Source organism: Colletotrichum fructicola (genome assembly GCF_000319635.2).
Source record: "Colletotrichum fructicola Nara gc5 chromosome Unknown KSG_Nara_v1_contig03, whole genome shotgun sequence".
NCBI classification, from domain to species: Eukaryota; Fungi; Ascomycota; class Sordariomycetes; order Glomerellales; family Glomerellaceae; genus Colletotrichum; species Colletotrichum fructicola.
This window is the reverse complement of record NW_027094053.1, coordinates 3,898,826-3,913,741: the sequence shown is the minus strand read 5'-3', so window position 1 is coordinate 3,913,741 and position 14,916 is coordinate 3,898,826. Positions and strand designations below refer to the sequence as shown.

General features: G+C 53.4%; 4 protein-coding genes across 4 annotated transcripts; 1 reads left to right on the top strand and 3 right to left on the bottom strand.

The window, feature by feature from the left end:
• Nucleotides 1–1,587: 1,587 nt before the first annotated feature.
• Nucleotides 1,588–3,502, bottom strand: bcs1la-1 (putative mitochondrial chaperone BCS1-A; the record flags this gene model as incomplete). Its single annotated transcript, XM_066151583.1, has 4 exons — nt 1,588–1,709; nt 1,773–3,087; nt 3,366–3,402; nt 3,456–3,502. The coding sequence occupies 4 exons, from the start codon at nt 3,500–3,502 to the stop codon at nt 1,588–1,590; spliced, it is 1,521 nt and encodes a 506-aa protein (XP_066009021.1).
• Nucleotides 3,503–4,875: 1,373 nt separating this feature from the next.
• On the bottom strand, nt 4,876–6,454 carry CGGC5_v005910 (uncharacterized protein; the record flags this gene model as incomplete). The annotated part of the gene is made up of 5 exons (XM_066151582.1): nt 4,876–4,885; nt 4,942–5,235; nt 5,292–5,702; nt 5,761–6,318; nt 6,369–6,454. The coding sequence occupies 5 exons, from the start codon at nt 6,452–6,454 to the stop codon at nt 4,876–4,878; spliced, it is 1,359 nt and encodes a 452-aa protein (XP_066009043.1).
• Nucleotides 6,455–7,159: 705 nt separating this feature from the next.
• On the bottom strand, nt 7,160–9,300 carry PRD1-1 (Saccharolysin; the record flags this gene model as incomplete). Its single annotated transcript, XM_066151581.1, has 2 exons — nt 7,160–7,421; nt 7,469–9,300. 2 exons carry the CDS (start codon nt 9,298–9,300, stop codon nt 7,160–7,162), a joined length of 2,094 nt encoding a protein of 697 aa, XP_066009233.1.
• A 5,211-nt stretch (nt 9,301–14,511) lies between these two features.
• CGGC5_v005908 (uncharacterized protein) lies at nt 14,512–14,863 on the top strand (the record flags this gene model as incomplete). Its single annotated transcript, XM_032027398.2, has 3 exons — nt 14,512–14,563; nt 14,611–14,670; nt 14,715–14,863. 3 exons carry the CDS (start codon nt 14,512–14,514, stop codon nt 14,861–14,863), a joined length of 261 nt encoding a protein of 86 aa, XP_031876214.2.
• Nucleotides 14,864–14,916: the final 53 nt, after the last annotated feature.

Here is a 14,916-nt window from a genome sequence, read left to right as displayed (position 1 = left end):
AGTCCTTCTTGACATCGCAAACCACGATTTCTTTGGTCTGAATCGGGTTGGGTTTGCTGGGGGAAAAGTGGAATGTTCGTGGCAGGCGTCGGTACCGACGTCGGAAGGCAGAAGCTCGAGAACTGTGGCAAACAAGCAAAGAGATTGGAAGAAGGTTCGATTCATTGATGGTGAAAATAATGCTGTCTCTATGCTTGACGCACTCAACGCGATGAACGTGGCGTTCAAGTTCCACAAGCGGCCAGAGTTCGTCATGGACTTCTGGGGGAAGGCGCCGAAAGAGGCTGATTGTGCGAGCCTTTTCAGAGCGAGCTTGGCTGCGTGTTTGCACCATGGTGGATCCTGGTGCTCATCAGAGGAAGACGCTCTCTGAGGATGAAGTGCGGATGCCGTCTTATATACTGGCCCGAGCCGGCGGGGCTCGAACCATTCGCCAGCGTGGGTCACAACTCGCGGAACGGGAAAGCGCTCCACAGGTTAGGGATTATGAAGACAATCTCCACCAGCCAGAAGCTTCAGGGGATCACAATCAGTGATAGGAATTTCCAAGTGGATCTGGCCCACGCTGCCAGAGCAGGGTAGTTGGAGCTTGTCTGCGATAGGGGTTCCTGCCGTATCGCCCAGGCACGCATACTGCAACTCATGGTGGATTCAGATCACACTCAACGTGCGCGAAAACGCTGGACAGGGTCTCCCCGGCCCACAGCCATTTCAGCTGTTGTCCAATATCGGCATGGACTTGTACACAGCACCGGGAGCATGGGTACCTGACCGTTGCTGGAGTAGTATGAGGCACCTGGGCAAGCGAATACCTCTTTCCTGACCGCGACTCGCTCCGCCGCTGCACAAGATGATGTACCGAACCCCCGCGGTTCGTGCACTACTGTGAATCAGCCAGGCAAGCAAGTACCGAGCAAGCGGATTGGTTGTCAGCTTTTATCCCCGCAAGGTGGTAGGCGGCTGTCGCCTCCTCGAGGCTTACGGACCCACCCGGGGAGAGGCCATGAGGGATTACGCAGGCAGAGGCAGACCAGCGGCCAAGCCTCTCATCTGCGGGCCCGCCACACACGGCGCAGCCAGGACCATGAAACTGACGGTACCGCTTGTTAGTCGCGGCTGCACTTGGCGTTTGGAAGGAAAGCACCTGGACTCTCACTTGTCGCGTCAAAATGGCCGCACCGGTAATGGGCAACCTGAACTCGAGCCATCTATCTGTCCGAGGTCCTTGCTCAGACGACAGCCGATGGAAGCCCTGGGAAGCCGCTCTAGCACAAGTTGGCAGCATCCGACGCCGTTATCCACCGCTGCATTCTCAACACGCTTTCAGCAACAAGACATCGATCGTCTAGCTAGGGGATGCAGCTTGAATCTGGCCCGCTGCTGAATCGAATCATTCGGAGAAGGAAAGAGGAACTTCGGATTTCTTCTACGCTACTCTACTGCTGTCTGTCGACGACCGTACAGAGGAGCCGCGCTGCACGTCTCATGTTTAGGATTCAAAACGGGCACGACCGATTTTGACGCATTTGCCTGTCGTTTCTTTGTCTAGATTTACCCGAAAAGATACGACACCAGTAGATAACGAAATTAATCTTCCAGCACTGGCTGGGGCTCGCTGTCATCTGCCTTGAAGCCTTTCTCCCCCGAGCCGATGGAGCCCGAGCTGCTGGCGACCCAATCTTCCACAAGTTTGAGCGCTTTCCCTGGATCTGGATGTTCCAGTAAAAATCCTCTAACTGCCGCCGGAGAAAACATCCCTCCGGGCACCATACGCGCAAAGTCTTCAGCGAGCCGTCTAATGTCCGCCTCCGATTCGTTGTCCACGAGTAACAAGAACAACTGTCGCAAGCACTCAGCGTCTGCGTTGCCGAACTTGAACTTGAGGTCGATTCGGCCGGGACGAGTTAAGGCCTCGTTGAACTGCGACTCATCCAGGTCGTTCGTCGTCACAATGAGGAGGCGGTCCTCCTGCGCACCAACGCCGTCGACAAGATTCAGAAGCGCAGAGTATGACCACGATTGATTTTGGACGGAGGTACCAGCCACCGGAACGTCTTCCAGCAAGAGAACACATTCTTCGCGAAGGCCTCCGAGTAGGGCTTGTAGATGAGAGCTGGTGATCTCTTTGGAATCCAGGCTTATCTGGTAGATGGGTAGCCTAAATCGAGTTGCGATTGCTTCGCTCAAGGACGATTTGCCAGTGCCGGGTGGTCCGTAAAATAAGTATCCCCGACGATGACGTTGTGACTTCCTCTGATAACGGGTCTTTTCGTGATCGCTGAAGAAGATCTCGGCGTCTTTGAGAATTTGCGGGTTGACAAAGACTGTGTCTATGGCCCGAGATGTTGAACAAGCCTCGATCCACTCTGCCTTTTTGTCTACGACTCTTGCTTGGTAAACCATCACCTTTCCATCTTCGTTGTGGTACGATTTATAGATTTGCTGAATGAAGTCCTTCAGGAATTGCCCGTTTTTACCGCGCATGCTGAACTCGATGCGCTCTACCGTCTGTCCTGGCCCTCCTTGATATGGGAGTCGTTCAAATTGTATCCAGTGACCATCGTGGAAGAAGTGGTGTCTGCCGTAATTGGGGGCAAAAACGACTTGATGCAAGCTAGTATCGGCGTCAGATATCCTCCGTGATGTTGGAAACCAAACTGATTTGTCACTGGTTGCTACCAGGTTGCGACCGCTGTTGAGCCAGACTTGCTCGCTGGCCCACTTCATCACGCTTGGGAAGAATGGATCGGTAATCGGGATTTCGATGACGCGTCCTTTGTAGTTCCATACAATTTTCAAAAGATTCAAGACCTGCGACAGGACAAGTTGCGGAACCAAACCCAACAAAATTCCGAAAACAGCCCCGGATGATTGAAAGCTCTGCCGGTCCATATTGATGGCGAAGGTGGTTATGAAGAAGGTGTGGTCATTGTCTTCGGTCGAAGATGGACCGCCAGCTTCAAGTATTCTTCTTTTCCAGCCACATTGTATGTACGACGAGCGAGTATCATGCCAGCTGGATGTTTGGCTGGGCACAAGTAGGCCGCGCAGAGCCTCATCGGGTGCCTCAGGGACGCCAGCCATGCGCTTCCGAAGCCCGTCAGTGCAGATCCATCCGCATGCAGCAAGCGCGTTCAGGCGGACGCGGGAGGTGCACGCCCATGCAGAGAAGTGCAAGTTTCTGCGTCCAACGGTGGCCCCCGAAGGTGACCCTTTGGTCTCAGAACTTAAGGTCGTTATCATCGAACATAAGTGGGATAACACCTGGGCGTGAGCGCCAAGCGAAGATACGCTGCCGCGGGCGAAAGCCCACGTCCATAGCCTCGTCTCGCTTGGAGTTTTGATCGTATAGGAACCAGTCGCACCGTCGTTACGTTGAGATGCACCATGAGCTCACCGACTCTGCAAGGCGTCAATGCTCTGCGATGCATACTGCAGGGTGCAAAGAAACCCACTGGTCTCCGACCAATCTCAGCTTCGAGGCAATATCAGAGTAGCCCATTCTGACCCTCGTCATGCGGCCAGTACCTCAAGGAGGTTGGCGAGCTCGCTGTCGCATGTCTGCCTTGCTGCCAACTCCAGAAGCCCTGTCCAGCCAGCATCGTGACGTTGGTGCGGCCCAGCTCATGCATGCCTCGCAGCTTGAGTGTGTTGTTCCGACCCACGGCTGGGCCCCACAGCACGTTCGACGATCTTGGCACCTGGCGACGCCAAGGCATGTTGGCCATCGGCTGCAGGCGCGCATTCCTTCACAGGGCCATACCCGGCAGCAAACCCTGCCCCGGCCCGGCTTCCTCATCCGGGGACGAGGCCCACGACTCCACCTGGGGGCCTCGACGCGCTACCAGGCGGCGGTGCGGCGGCTCGCCCGCGACTCCGAGATGTACATGCGCGAGGTGCGGTCTGCAGGGGTGGCGATAGTGTGGATGTACTGTGTGGACGGCCCGGGTGTTCGTGTGGCCCACAAGGCCCCTGCAAACAAGGGTCGGAATGGCGCTCCCAGAAAATCTCTCGCTGAGTCGCACGGCCAGGGTGTATGCACACTCCTCTGCCCCGGACGCCAGCGAGGTGACATGGATAGTTGACTCAGGGGGAACGGGCGTGGCTGCTTTCGTTGCGAGGGTACAAGTCTTGCGACACGCCAGCTGGGTTGAGAACTTCTTGTGCCGGTGGGGCCGGGAAGTGACCAATCAAATTACATGTGTAGACCGCCACACTCTGCTCAGTTGCACTCATTCTACCCTCAGACCTACGTTGGATGAAGGCACTTCCCCAACGTGAACAACGAGACCCACCCCAGCGCGCAACTGAACATGCGGGTTAGTAAGTTATCAAGCTAGTCGCCGCAGTGCAAAATCCTACTCACGGACGTCTGGTGGAAGTGGCGGCCGAAGGGCAACGGCCTGCCGAGCAGTCTAGGCAAGGCGAGGGGAATAATACAACGAGAAACATAGACGGAACAAGGTAGGCCGGGCAATCATTCTTCTGAGTTAGGGCTCGCTGCATGGTAAAAATTGAATGAACACGCGTTCCAGTGGCTACAATACAAGTCATCGATCGTGGTAACCCACTTCTTCCCCGGTTGTCCCATTTCTTGCCAAACGAAAATGTTTCAAATCATAATCATCATTCTTCAGCGCTTCGTAAGGCCGAAGCAAGCGCCCATTGGTGCTGGTCGGCACTTCTGTACGCCCAAATAGCGGGTCGTCGATGTGGAATACTGGCAGTTTCCCGCGGCGCGAAAGCCCAACTAATTCCATCGAAGGGCGTATTGGTGCCTGTTGAATTGGTTGATTCGGCGAATCATCGGAGTGTAAGTTCTGGAGTGCCGAAACAGCTGGTAGCTGCTGATCTAAGCTTGGATAGCTCGTTGCGTCAGGCGTTGCTGGAGACGCCAAGTCGACGCACTGCCATTCTCCGTGCGATCCGCCCATTAGCGACTTTAAGTCGCCTTGGGGGTATTCGATCGCGGCTGCTTGGCTCAGTGCTCCCCGTTGAGCTTCCATGCCGGTGGGTAACGCTTCGATCGCAACGTCTGGAATCAGGTGCGGAGGCATGCCCTCTCCAGGGTGATTGTCATCCGCAACGAGAGAGGGAACCTCCGGGATGGGCACCGTCGCCGTCTGGCACACATCGTGGGAAGCCTTTCTACCAGACTCTTTCGGCCTATTATTCTGGCCGCTCTGAGGGAGTTGATTAAATTTCAAAAATAGTCGCGGTAAGAGCATCATCAGACTGGAAGCTCATCAGCTGATCTAATCTGGGGACAAATGGAGCTTGATCTCACTCACTCCTCCTGCGTAAGCTTGCTGCCTCCTTGAACACCACCTGGCCAGCACCTGTCGCGATACTGTGCCAGAAACTCTTTTGTCAAGTCTGTCAAATCATCTTGGCTTTCCTTCCAATTGGTCCATGTGGAAGGTGCCGGTATCTGGGTGTTCATGAATGATTTGATGAGTTCTCTGAATGGTGTCCTCTCGTACTTATCACTGAACCCCAGTTTCGTATATATATCAGTAATATTCGAGTTCAGCTCAATCACTTGAGGGATCGCAAACGCAGAGATGATCCGTGAGGTGGCGTTGGTCACCGTCTTGCCGAAATCGCGAGTCGTTCTCCTGGCAAACTTGTCTCCTTTTTCCTTGTCGTTTTCAGCGTCGTGGAAAATTCTCGAGAAAAGTTGCGTCAGGAGCAAGATCAAGCTGGAGAGGCTCATTAGCGAATCTGCTTCCGGGACAATTCCGACTCCTTCTGCCTCACCCCTCATTGCAAAGTTGGCTACTTTCTCGAGCAGCAGCTGGCCAGAATCTCTCACCATACTCTGATAAGATTTCTTGTGCTATTTTCCTCAACTCGGATTGGTCTCCTCCCCATTTGGCGAGCGAACAGGCTTCCACCGTATATTCTGCTCCGCGTTTCTTTAAGATTGATTCGACGGACTTCTTGAACTCGGCCCCTTTGCCATTGCGATTAAACCCAAGCTTGTCGTATAATGTAGCTATGGGCGCAATCGACTGCTTTTTTGGAATGGTAAGCATGCTTGAGCGTGACTGGTCGTTGGTGGGCGGCAATGGCGACTTGCCCAGGCCAGAATTGATGACATTGCGGGTGTTTTCTGCCCGAAGGTCTCGAGCTGGCTTTACGGCGTCGCTTCCGGCAATGGTTGGACGTACGGGAACCTTCTTCGATCGAAGATTGGCGTAATGACTGAGTCTCCGAACTTGTGAGGCGGTCCGGGCTCCTAAAGAAAGAGGACGGCGTTTGGTCCTATTGATAGTCATCGCCGCTGGTGATGCGCTTCGAAAAGTCCTTTGTGAGCTGATGAACGTGTCAGCTCAACGAAGGAGTAGTCATGGGTGTTTACATACATCTGGACTGGCAATGCGTGTCCGCCCATGCAGCCAGGGAGGAGGACTGCTTCCAAGTCGCCACTCGTTGCATTTACAGGTTTCATCTACTGTGCCCACCGCGTGTTTTGGTCGGACACGACACAACGGTCGTCCAGACGTAGTACCACCCACATGGCTTATCTGCGCTAGAAGCCTCAGCAAAACACCGATAGAACCCCCTCCTGCCCCATGCCCAGGCACCCAGGAAGGGAGCACGGCACCCACCATGCATCGGACGGTTGCCCAGAAATAGTGGCATTCCACACGCCCCCCAACCGCCCCGGGATGAATGCACCACAGGACGAAGGCTCCACAGCGCCGCCATGGGCAAAGACGAGTTCATCAGAATGAACGAAGATGCCACCAAGTTGCCAAGCGCCGTTTCTTGCTCCAACGACTCACAAGGCAGGCTGCGTTGGCACAGGGGGCGGATGTGACGCTAATGCCTCCGAACAACAAGAAGAAAGGGTTTTCAGCTCGGTTGGTGGATCCTGAAGTTGACCAATCGTATCGCACATCAAAATCGCCAGAATCGTGCCACCTCGTCCAAAGCCAGAGCTGGACCCTTGACATGACCGAGGCGATTCTGTTGCGGCTGTCAGCTTTTTGCAGCGGGGCCAGACTCGCGAGGAACCTTCATCTGCATTGAGTAAAAGCGCAATTGGAGTTGACCTGGTCCAGTGAACCTTCTGATTTCGTAGCTATTGAGATTGACCAACAAACACACTGGTTTGACTGTTCCTACCCAGCGGCTGGGATGTGTTCACGGGTCATTGGTCAATTCCAAGACTCGCGATAAAAGCCCCCGAATTGGGCTCGCGCCCAAGAAACTGAGTCACAAGCAAATTTGCATCCTCGCTGCCCCCCTTCTCCAGCACGGTGTGCCTATAGCGACGGCCCTCCTTCCCATTCATAGGATCAGACTTGAAACCGACGGAAAACATGTCTTCTCCGAACCTTTTGGACCACTGGTACCTGTAGTAGCTACCTTTGACATGATGAATTGTGATGACATGACCGTTTCCCCAGCCGCTGCCTTTGTCAGTAGTGCATGCTTGACTGGGAAAAGGTGAACATACTCTTTCTCTCCCTGAACTTTAGGCCCCTTTATCCCCAGCTTTCTCAATAACTGATTGTACACCTCGGATACTCGCATGTTCTCAACATCTTCATGTCTCTTGGGAGCGTGAACCGCCATGTCGAAAAGGCCGTAACAGGCCTGTCTCAGGTTGTACACGGCCTTGTTTGTGTATTTGGTCGAAATCAGACTTTTGACAAGATCATCAGGAATCTTTTCGCCTGTGTCATAATGCGAAGATACTGATCTGACGACCTTGGGGTCCCAGAACCAATTCTCCAACATCTGCGACGGGGCCTCAACAAAATCGCTGACAGTAGCCGTGCCGTGGAAACGGCTGTAAGTGCACGTACTAGCAAGATCGTGAAGGCAGTGGCCAAGTTCATGAAAGAGTCTAATAAGCTCATGGTGCTTCAGCAAGGACGGCTTTCCTGCTGTAGGCTTGGTCAAGTTGCAGACTAGGGCGGAGGCAGGATAGCTGCGCGTGCCGTCGTCCTTCAGGAAGCCGCGTTGAACCGTGAACTTTGCCGCGTGACCGTACTTGCCCTGTCTCGGGTGGAGGTCCAGGTAGAGGTAGCCAGCGAACCCGCCACCCTCGGACGAGTCGTTCCAGACACTGTACACCAATACCGCCTCATGCCAGATAACGTGCTTGGCTTCACCAGTGGGACTCAGCGCAGCACAACTTTCGGCCCCGAGCTTCACAAAAACAAAGCCTAGGAGCTCCCCAAAGATGTTCAGCATGCTTTCGACGGTAGGTCCAGCAGGAAAGTACTCCGAAAAACGATACCCGTCGAACGCGTACTCCTTCTTTAACAGCAACTGAGTGTAGTAAACGTGATCCCAGAGGTAAAAGCTGCCGTCGTAAGAGATGCCGCGGGCTTTTGCATCAGTTTCCTTCAGCTTGGATAAGCGTGCTACCTCTTCTCGGCCTCTGACGTGTAAGCTGCGAATGAGTCCGTTCAAGAAGGTCTCAACCGCTTCTGGTGACTTGGCCATGGAGTTTTGCAGCTGGAAAGACGCATGATTGGAGTAACCAAGTATGCGGGCAGCCTCGTCGCGAAGGACAATCAGTTCCTTAAACAAAGGGACGTTGGAGCCACACTTTGTCTCGTTCGCGAGGAAAACCTGGCGTCTGATGTCGGCGTCCTCAGCGAAGCCGCAGACGGCAAATATGTCAGTGTCTGCCAGCGATACTCTGAGCTTGCCCTCATTTTCCCCTGCGCCTTTTTCCAAGGCGTCAACATAGTTTGGGGATACCCCGCCAAGCTCTGCTGGAGTGAGCCAGACGCAACTCTTCTCCTCATTCAGATTCTTCCTGAATTCGGCCTCGATCTGGACAATACGGCTTTGTATTTGCTTGAAGCGGACTTGTGAATGGCCTGGCTCGAGTCCTAGCCCGTTTCTCGAGTACTCTCTGTATTCGTCCTCGAGAAAGTGGATACTTTCGGGATCGAGTCTTTCGTTGTTTCTGTGCTTGTATACGGCATCAATAAGATTGAAAATATCCTGTCTCTGATACGCCTCTTTCTCGGCATTGGCGAGGATTTGACTCGCTTCGGATGATGCATCACGCAAAGTCTTGTCGTCGGAGACATCCTTGTAGAAGCAGACTCTACGCTCTGTGATCTGACGCTCATTTTCGGCCGCAGCGATGGGACGTATGACGTTATCGAAGCTCGCCCTGTCGACGGAGACCTCAGCAACCAGCTCGTCGTAAAGCGTACTCCTCCGCTCGCAAGCTTCCTTCGCGATTTGGAGTATTGATTGTGGAGTATCATTGAACAAAGCCAGCTGTTGAGGCGGTGATTGGTAGTTGTGCGGAAGTGACATGGCGATGATTCCCAATGTTCAAGCAGGTAGACATCGATAAGTGAGCTTCGGTCTGTCGGAGAATTCGGGCCTCGTGGTTTCTCAATAGGCGGCGAAGGCAGTAGAGGGCAAAGTCTAAAGAGGTAATGAAGGCTACTTCTTTTGCGTCCGATGTGCCCTGGTAGTTGACGACACCAGGATCTCGGGGCGATGGACAAGACTGAGAAAGGAAGAGATTTCAACTTGAAAGCTCAAATAAACGCCCTGGCCGTTCCCGCTCCCGAGCCCACCCCACATTGCGCCTGTACCTTGCGAATGGACAGCCTGGCGCAACTACTTGGCGCTTGTCGTAATCCTCGTCAACTAGGCCGCATCAGCCAATCCTGTTCATCCAAGTGTACCGAGCCCGTTTTCGCTATCCCTGGGGCGTGAGGGTACGAGTGGATAAAATGAGCCTGAGACCATGACGCCTAGAGATGCTTCACAGATTCCAAGGGTACGAACCGGTCAGACTACCATCTTGTTGCAGTAGTAATTCTGGTGAGCTGTATCATCCAAGGTGAAGCCTAGACCGTAACGTGAGGTTACACTCCATTTCGACTGAGATATTGGCTGCACGTCACGCCAAGCAACATGGATTAAAAATACGGCTGGTCGATTTCACAGAATCCGGGTGGGCTCGCCCCGAAGCGACCTTTAGGCCCCTTTGGCACATGTACATGGCTAGACCAAGGCGGTGCAGCGCGATGAGGATGCCGCTGTCACTTTTTCTCCTACCCTCTGGGTCCTTGACTGGTTGAAGCCGAAGTTGTAATGCTTTTACAAGAAGGCGCTTGCTACGGGTATTTTGCCCAGCATTGAACCCGCCTCATTGCCATCTTTGTTGATCCCTTTGATGCTACAGCCGTGAGCTTGGTAAAGAATGTGACCCAGTGTCACCTGCAAGGAGGGTTTACAGGACCGTTTTGCTATGCTACCTCCAGGCCTTCAAAAAACAATCTTCATTCAATCTTCATTCCTGCCCTCCTCAACTCACCTTGCCAAAAGCCCCACTTCACCCCCGTTGGGAAACCTTCACCAGGCACAGCTGTCTTTGCCCAAAACTCATTAAGCCACGCACTTTCTTCCTCAATTCATCCCATCTGTATAATGCAGACAAATAAGTCAATCGGCGGCGAATTGTTGACAGTCATAAAACGCCGTAAGCTGAAGAGAGGTAAGTCTGTTGTCTCTGCAGCGTTTATCCGGAAGTCTTCCATCATCATTTGTGTCACGCGATGCGCCATCTCGCAGCCTCCATCACTGCTAAAACAAACTATGGACATGGTAGGTCACAAAGGCTAATCGTCGACAGCGTCGTCAGCGTGCTTGGCATGCAGATCGAAGAAGGTGAAATGTGTCAAGCAAAACAACAAGCCGTGCTCGAATGACAGGAACGTCAGAGGGTCGCCTTGGACATGAAATGGAGGGGTGGAGGTCAAGAACGCGGATGGAACAGCCTTTCCGTGAGGTTTATGACTCTAAGATGTTAGCGACTACAAAGGGTTGTTATTCAATCTCGAGGCAGGAGTGACTTTGATCTGCAGGGAATCCTGGTGATGACTGAACAGGCGTGGATGTGCTAGAGACATAGGGCGCCTCCCTGGCGAGAACCGACGGGTAAAAGGACGATGTGGGTTCCACGGTGCAAGGGTAGAAGGATGTGAGTCTGTGAGTTAGATGGGCAGGGTCACTAATTTTGGAACAAAACCTGGTACACAAGCGATTCTCGACCAGAGCCAGGCAGAACGGCGCATACGACAGAGCTTGGCACGAGTTCTCTTTTTCCGTCCGGGGCTCATATACGGCGCGGATTGCCCCTCAGGCCCCGTCTCGCCCCCGGTCCCAGCCTTACAACCTCCCCTGATCTGAGTGCACTTTCGCAGAAAGCAACGAAATGGGCGCTGGGTCAAGTTCTCATGCATAGCCTAGGGGCTAGCCCCACCAGGCTTTTGTCATGGGCGTAGCCACGAATCGAATCACCATTACCATATTGGCATTTCCCATCACAGCCATCTTGGGTCGACTCATGTCGACTGCCTCCAGGGCTGGACGAAGCTGAGCGGCAGCGAAATCTTCCATGCATTGTCTGTTCATTTTGATTCCCCGAGATCAGATCAACCCCTCGAACAGGGTTGTTATGTTCACGGCCATGATTCGCTTGCTGATTTGCATTACTTTCCGTGCACAAGTACTCGTCGTCCAAGCACAGGGCTTCCTATATAGTAGCCGCCATTCCATCCGAGACTCTGGCAAGGCCGCCGCGTCGTACGTTGTTAGCTAGATGAAGACCGTCAGACGCCTGCATACCGAGGTCGATAGGGTTAGCGCATAGTCGCGCCTCACCCATTTGTCTAATGATTGGACCCACCGGCAACGGAACCTCGCTAGTAGGGCGAATGGATTAGCGGTCACATAGATGAGGGACTTTACGCCAAACAGATCTTCGTGGTATTGCGGGTCTGTTTGTTTTGCGCTCAAGGCTTGGTGGCAGACTTGAAAGGGTTGTTGCTGAAGCCTTCCCACACATGCCATTGGTGTTTGGTAGACCCTGCGCGGGTCAATAAATTTTCCCTGATCTCAGCTACATCAAGGACGCCAAGTCGGCAGACTGGAATGTTGTAGTCTATGTATAGCAACATAGCTCATTTAGAGTTTCAAAACAATGGTGATAATCCGACTAACATCGTGCAATTCCACCGCAACGTTAGAAGATCACATGACACGTTCACTAACCAAGGTGTAATTCATTAATAAGGGGGCGGCGGCGGGAATACTCGATGATCGACTGCTCCCAGGACCCATTGCAATGCCTCATGAAACTGTTCCACCCTCATTCTACTGGATTTTAAGTAATACAAAATAGCATGGCCCTAGAGGCCTCTCCTCTAATTGCGAAGACCTGCAACGAAATTGCGCACCATAATCTCCCTGGTAAGTAAGAAACAAAGCTCACTGCTCAACGTCCTACGACTACTCCACTATTGATATTAGAAGATAATCCAGAAGAGGTCATCACAGTAGATGACTTGCCGGCAACCAAGCGCAGGAACGTGATGTTGACCTCAAACACATCATGGCTTGAGGCCTTTGAACCTAGTGATTGTTAAACGTGTATCATGACTTCTGAATGGAAGTTCTCACAGGCACCAGCGATTGCGTACTGCTTCCTCTAGATAACGGAGGTTGCTCGGAGAAATGGCAAAAATTGGCGAAAGTCCGTTGATGATAGAAATCTGAAAACTGAAAGATTTTGTCTATCAAGAATGCACGATGCAGTTATTCTTGAAACGCTGTTAACACTTTTGGCATCGTTTGGAGCACCAAGTGCAGTAGTTCGAATTCGGTTCATCGACGGGTTTGGTGCATTCGCACCAACATTGGCAAGGACCGCGCATGATATATCGATAAACTTGCGTAGGCAAGGAAAACTAGGAGTTGGAACAATGAAGAGCTTGTAGAAGCCTGGCAATGAATTGTTGGGTTACTAATTTATATAGTCATGGACTCGTTTATCACACCGCGAGTCACGAAAGGCTCTGCAAATTGAACGAGCCCCCACAACTCTCTTCAAACCACTTTTTCCATACATGGGATTAGAATGAGTGTGGGAAGTATCCCCGGCACATGCCAGGACGGACCTACGGCCACGCAAATATCGGTGTAATGATTCACCCAGAGAGAAGCAACAGCACACACCGCCACGTGTCGGCCTGATCGAGCCATTACAACTTGAGAGATGATACCCACCTGGGCCATCTGCTTGAGGAATTCAAAAACAAAGGTTCAGGCATGTTGGGGAAGATACTTTCTTCCGTTGTCGTCTTCGCACCAGTGGTCAATCTTTCATTCGTAAATATGACGCGTATAAATGAATCTACGACTGAAAGAATATGTAGTGTGGTGTTGAGATATTTGAAACTGTTTTCAGCAATTCACATATGGAACGCGCTTCCTTTCAGACCTTTTCAGATATGCTCGGACGGTTTATTGCAGACTAGCAGTTAGACTGAAGCCATACGTAGGCCTAACCTAGATGATACGTCAATTTGTGCATTAGAGCGAGGTTCACCGCCGGCTTGATCTTCAGCCAGTAGCGGTCAGCTCAAATGACCAACCAAGATAAGTGGCAGAGGTCCCGGGTGCATACGTATCTCTGGCAGACCCTGACGATTAACAACCAGAACTTGGCGCATCACCACAGCTATGCGCTGCGTCGGCTGCAGACAATTCAAGACCACGGGACTGTACTTCAAATACCCGGATCTGTTTTACTATCACATCAGATCCCTTTTCTCATATGAATCATTTTCTTACGTGCCCATGCCTTGTCCCGTGGCAATCATGTTTACTTGACACCAGTTGCTCAAAAGAGCCGGCGTAGCGGTCAAGGCGCAGCGGAAGAGGAGATACAGCAGTTTGGGATCCGAGCTGTGTCCCCAGCAAAGCAGGCCGCCCGAATACATGCAGAGCGCGGACAAACTCAATGGCACTTCCCAGTTCTGCCAGCGACGTCCACGGTAGTCGAAACAGGCTTCGCCGTGGCCGGTGGGTCCAGCCATCAGACGACTGGCCGCCACGCGACCGCGCTAACCTTATCGGCCGTGCAGGCATCGACCGTCCGACGGTCGCCATCTCGCTTGCCACGCGCTGCAGCCCTTCGACCGGGGCACGGCGCACGGCTTCTCAGATCCTTGGTCCCGCGGCGTCCGACCGCGCAGGGGGCCCGATGGTGTGTACCTGCCACCAAGAACGCTGTACAGCGAGGGTCGATGCAGGAAACCGCCTGCGCCCGCCACCCCGAAGCAGGCGCATTCGCCGATGCACACGCCCCGACCCTCGCGCCATCTGCGTCCAACGCACAGCGCCAGCGCAAGTGGGACGCGTCCCAAAACGGGCTCTCGCTGCACCCCACCACGAAGACGCCAGGACCAGGCTCCGGCCGCGGACTGCTCCGGCTGCCGGAACACCGGGGCGGGGCCGGTGAGCTCCGCCGTGCCAGGGTGGCCCCAGGACGTCATTCACTGCGAAATGTGGGTCACCACGCCGAGAGCACAGGCCAATCCGCCGTGGACCCGCGACGTGCTGCGGGCAATGCATCCTCGTCATGCGCGCCATCCGTATAAGTAATGTGCGATCCGTTCGGAATGAGCGTGCTGCGACCCGGCAGTCACACATTTCTGCGCTTTCACCATGCCTGCCCCCTACAACAGCCAGGCGGGGACTTGGCAGGAGCGCCTCGAAGGTAAGAAAGACGGCTTTCCTTCATGGCGAAGTCTGAACAGTCTCTAGATGCCTGCCGAGGGGCCAACATCCTTCCGCCCGTCTTTCAGATCGTCTCTGACCGGCGAGGTACGTCACTTCAAGGTCTTTGTGAGTGGTTCTGACTCTCGCAGGGGGCCGCACGGCGTGGTCGAGCCGGGTGACCGTCCACGGGCGCACGCTATCCGCGCGGTTCTGGTATGACGGAAAGAATTTGAACAACGCGAAAGAGGACGCCGCTGAGATGGCACTGAACTACCTCACCGGGTCGAAATCAAGGTAGTCGGGAAGCTGTGGGGCCAGAGATGCGTGAAATCGATGCCTACGCACCTCAAG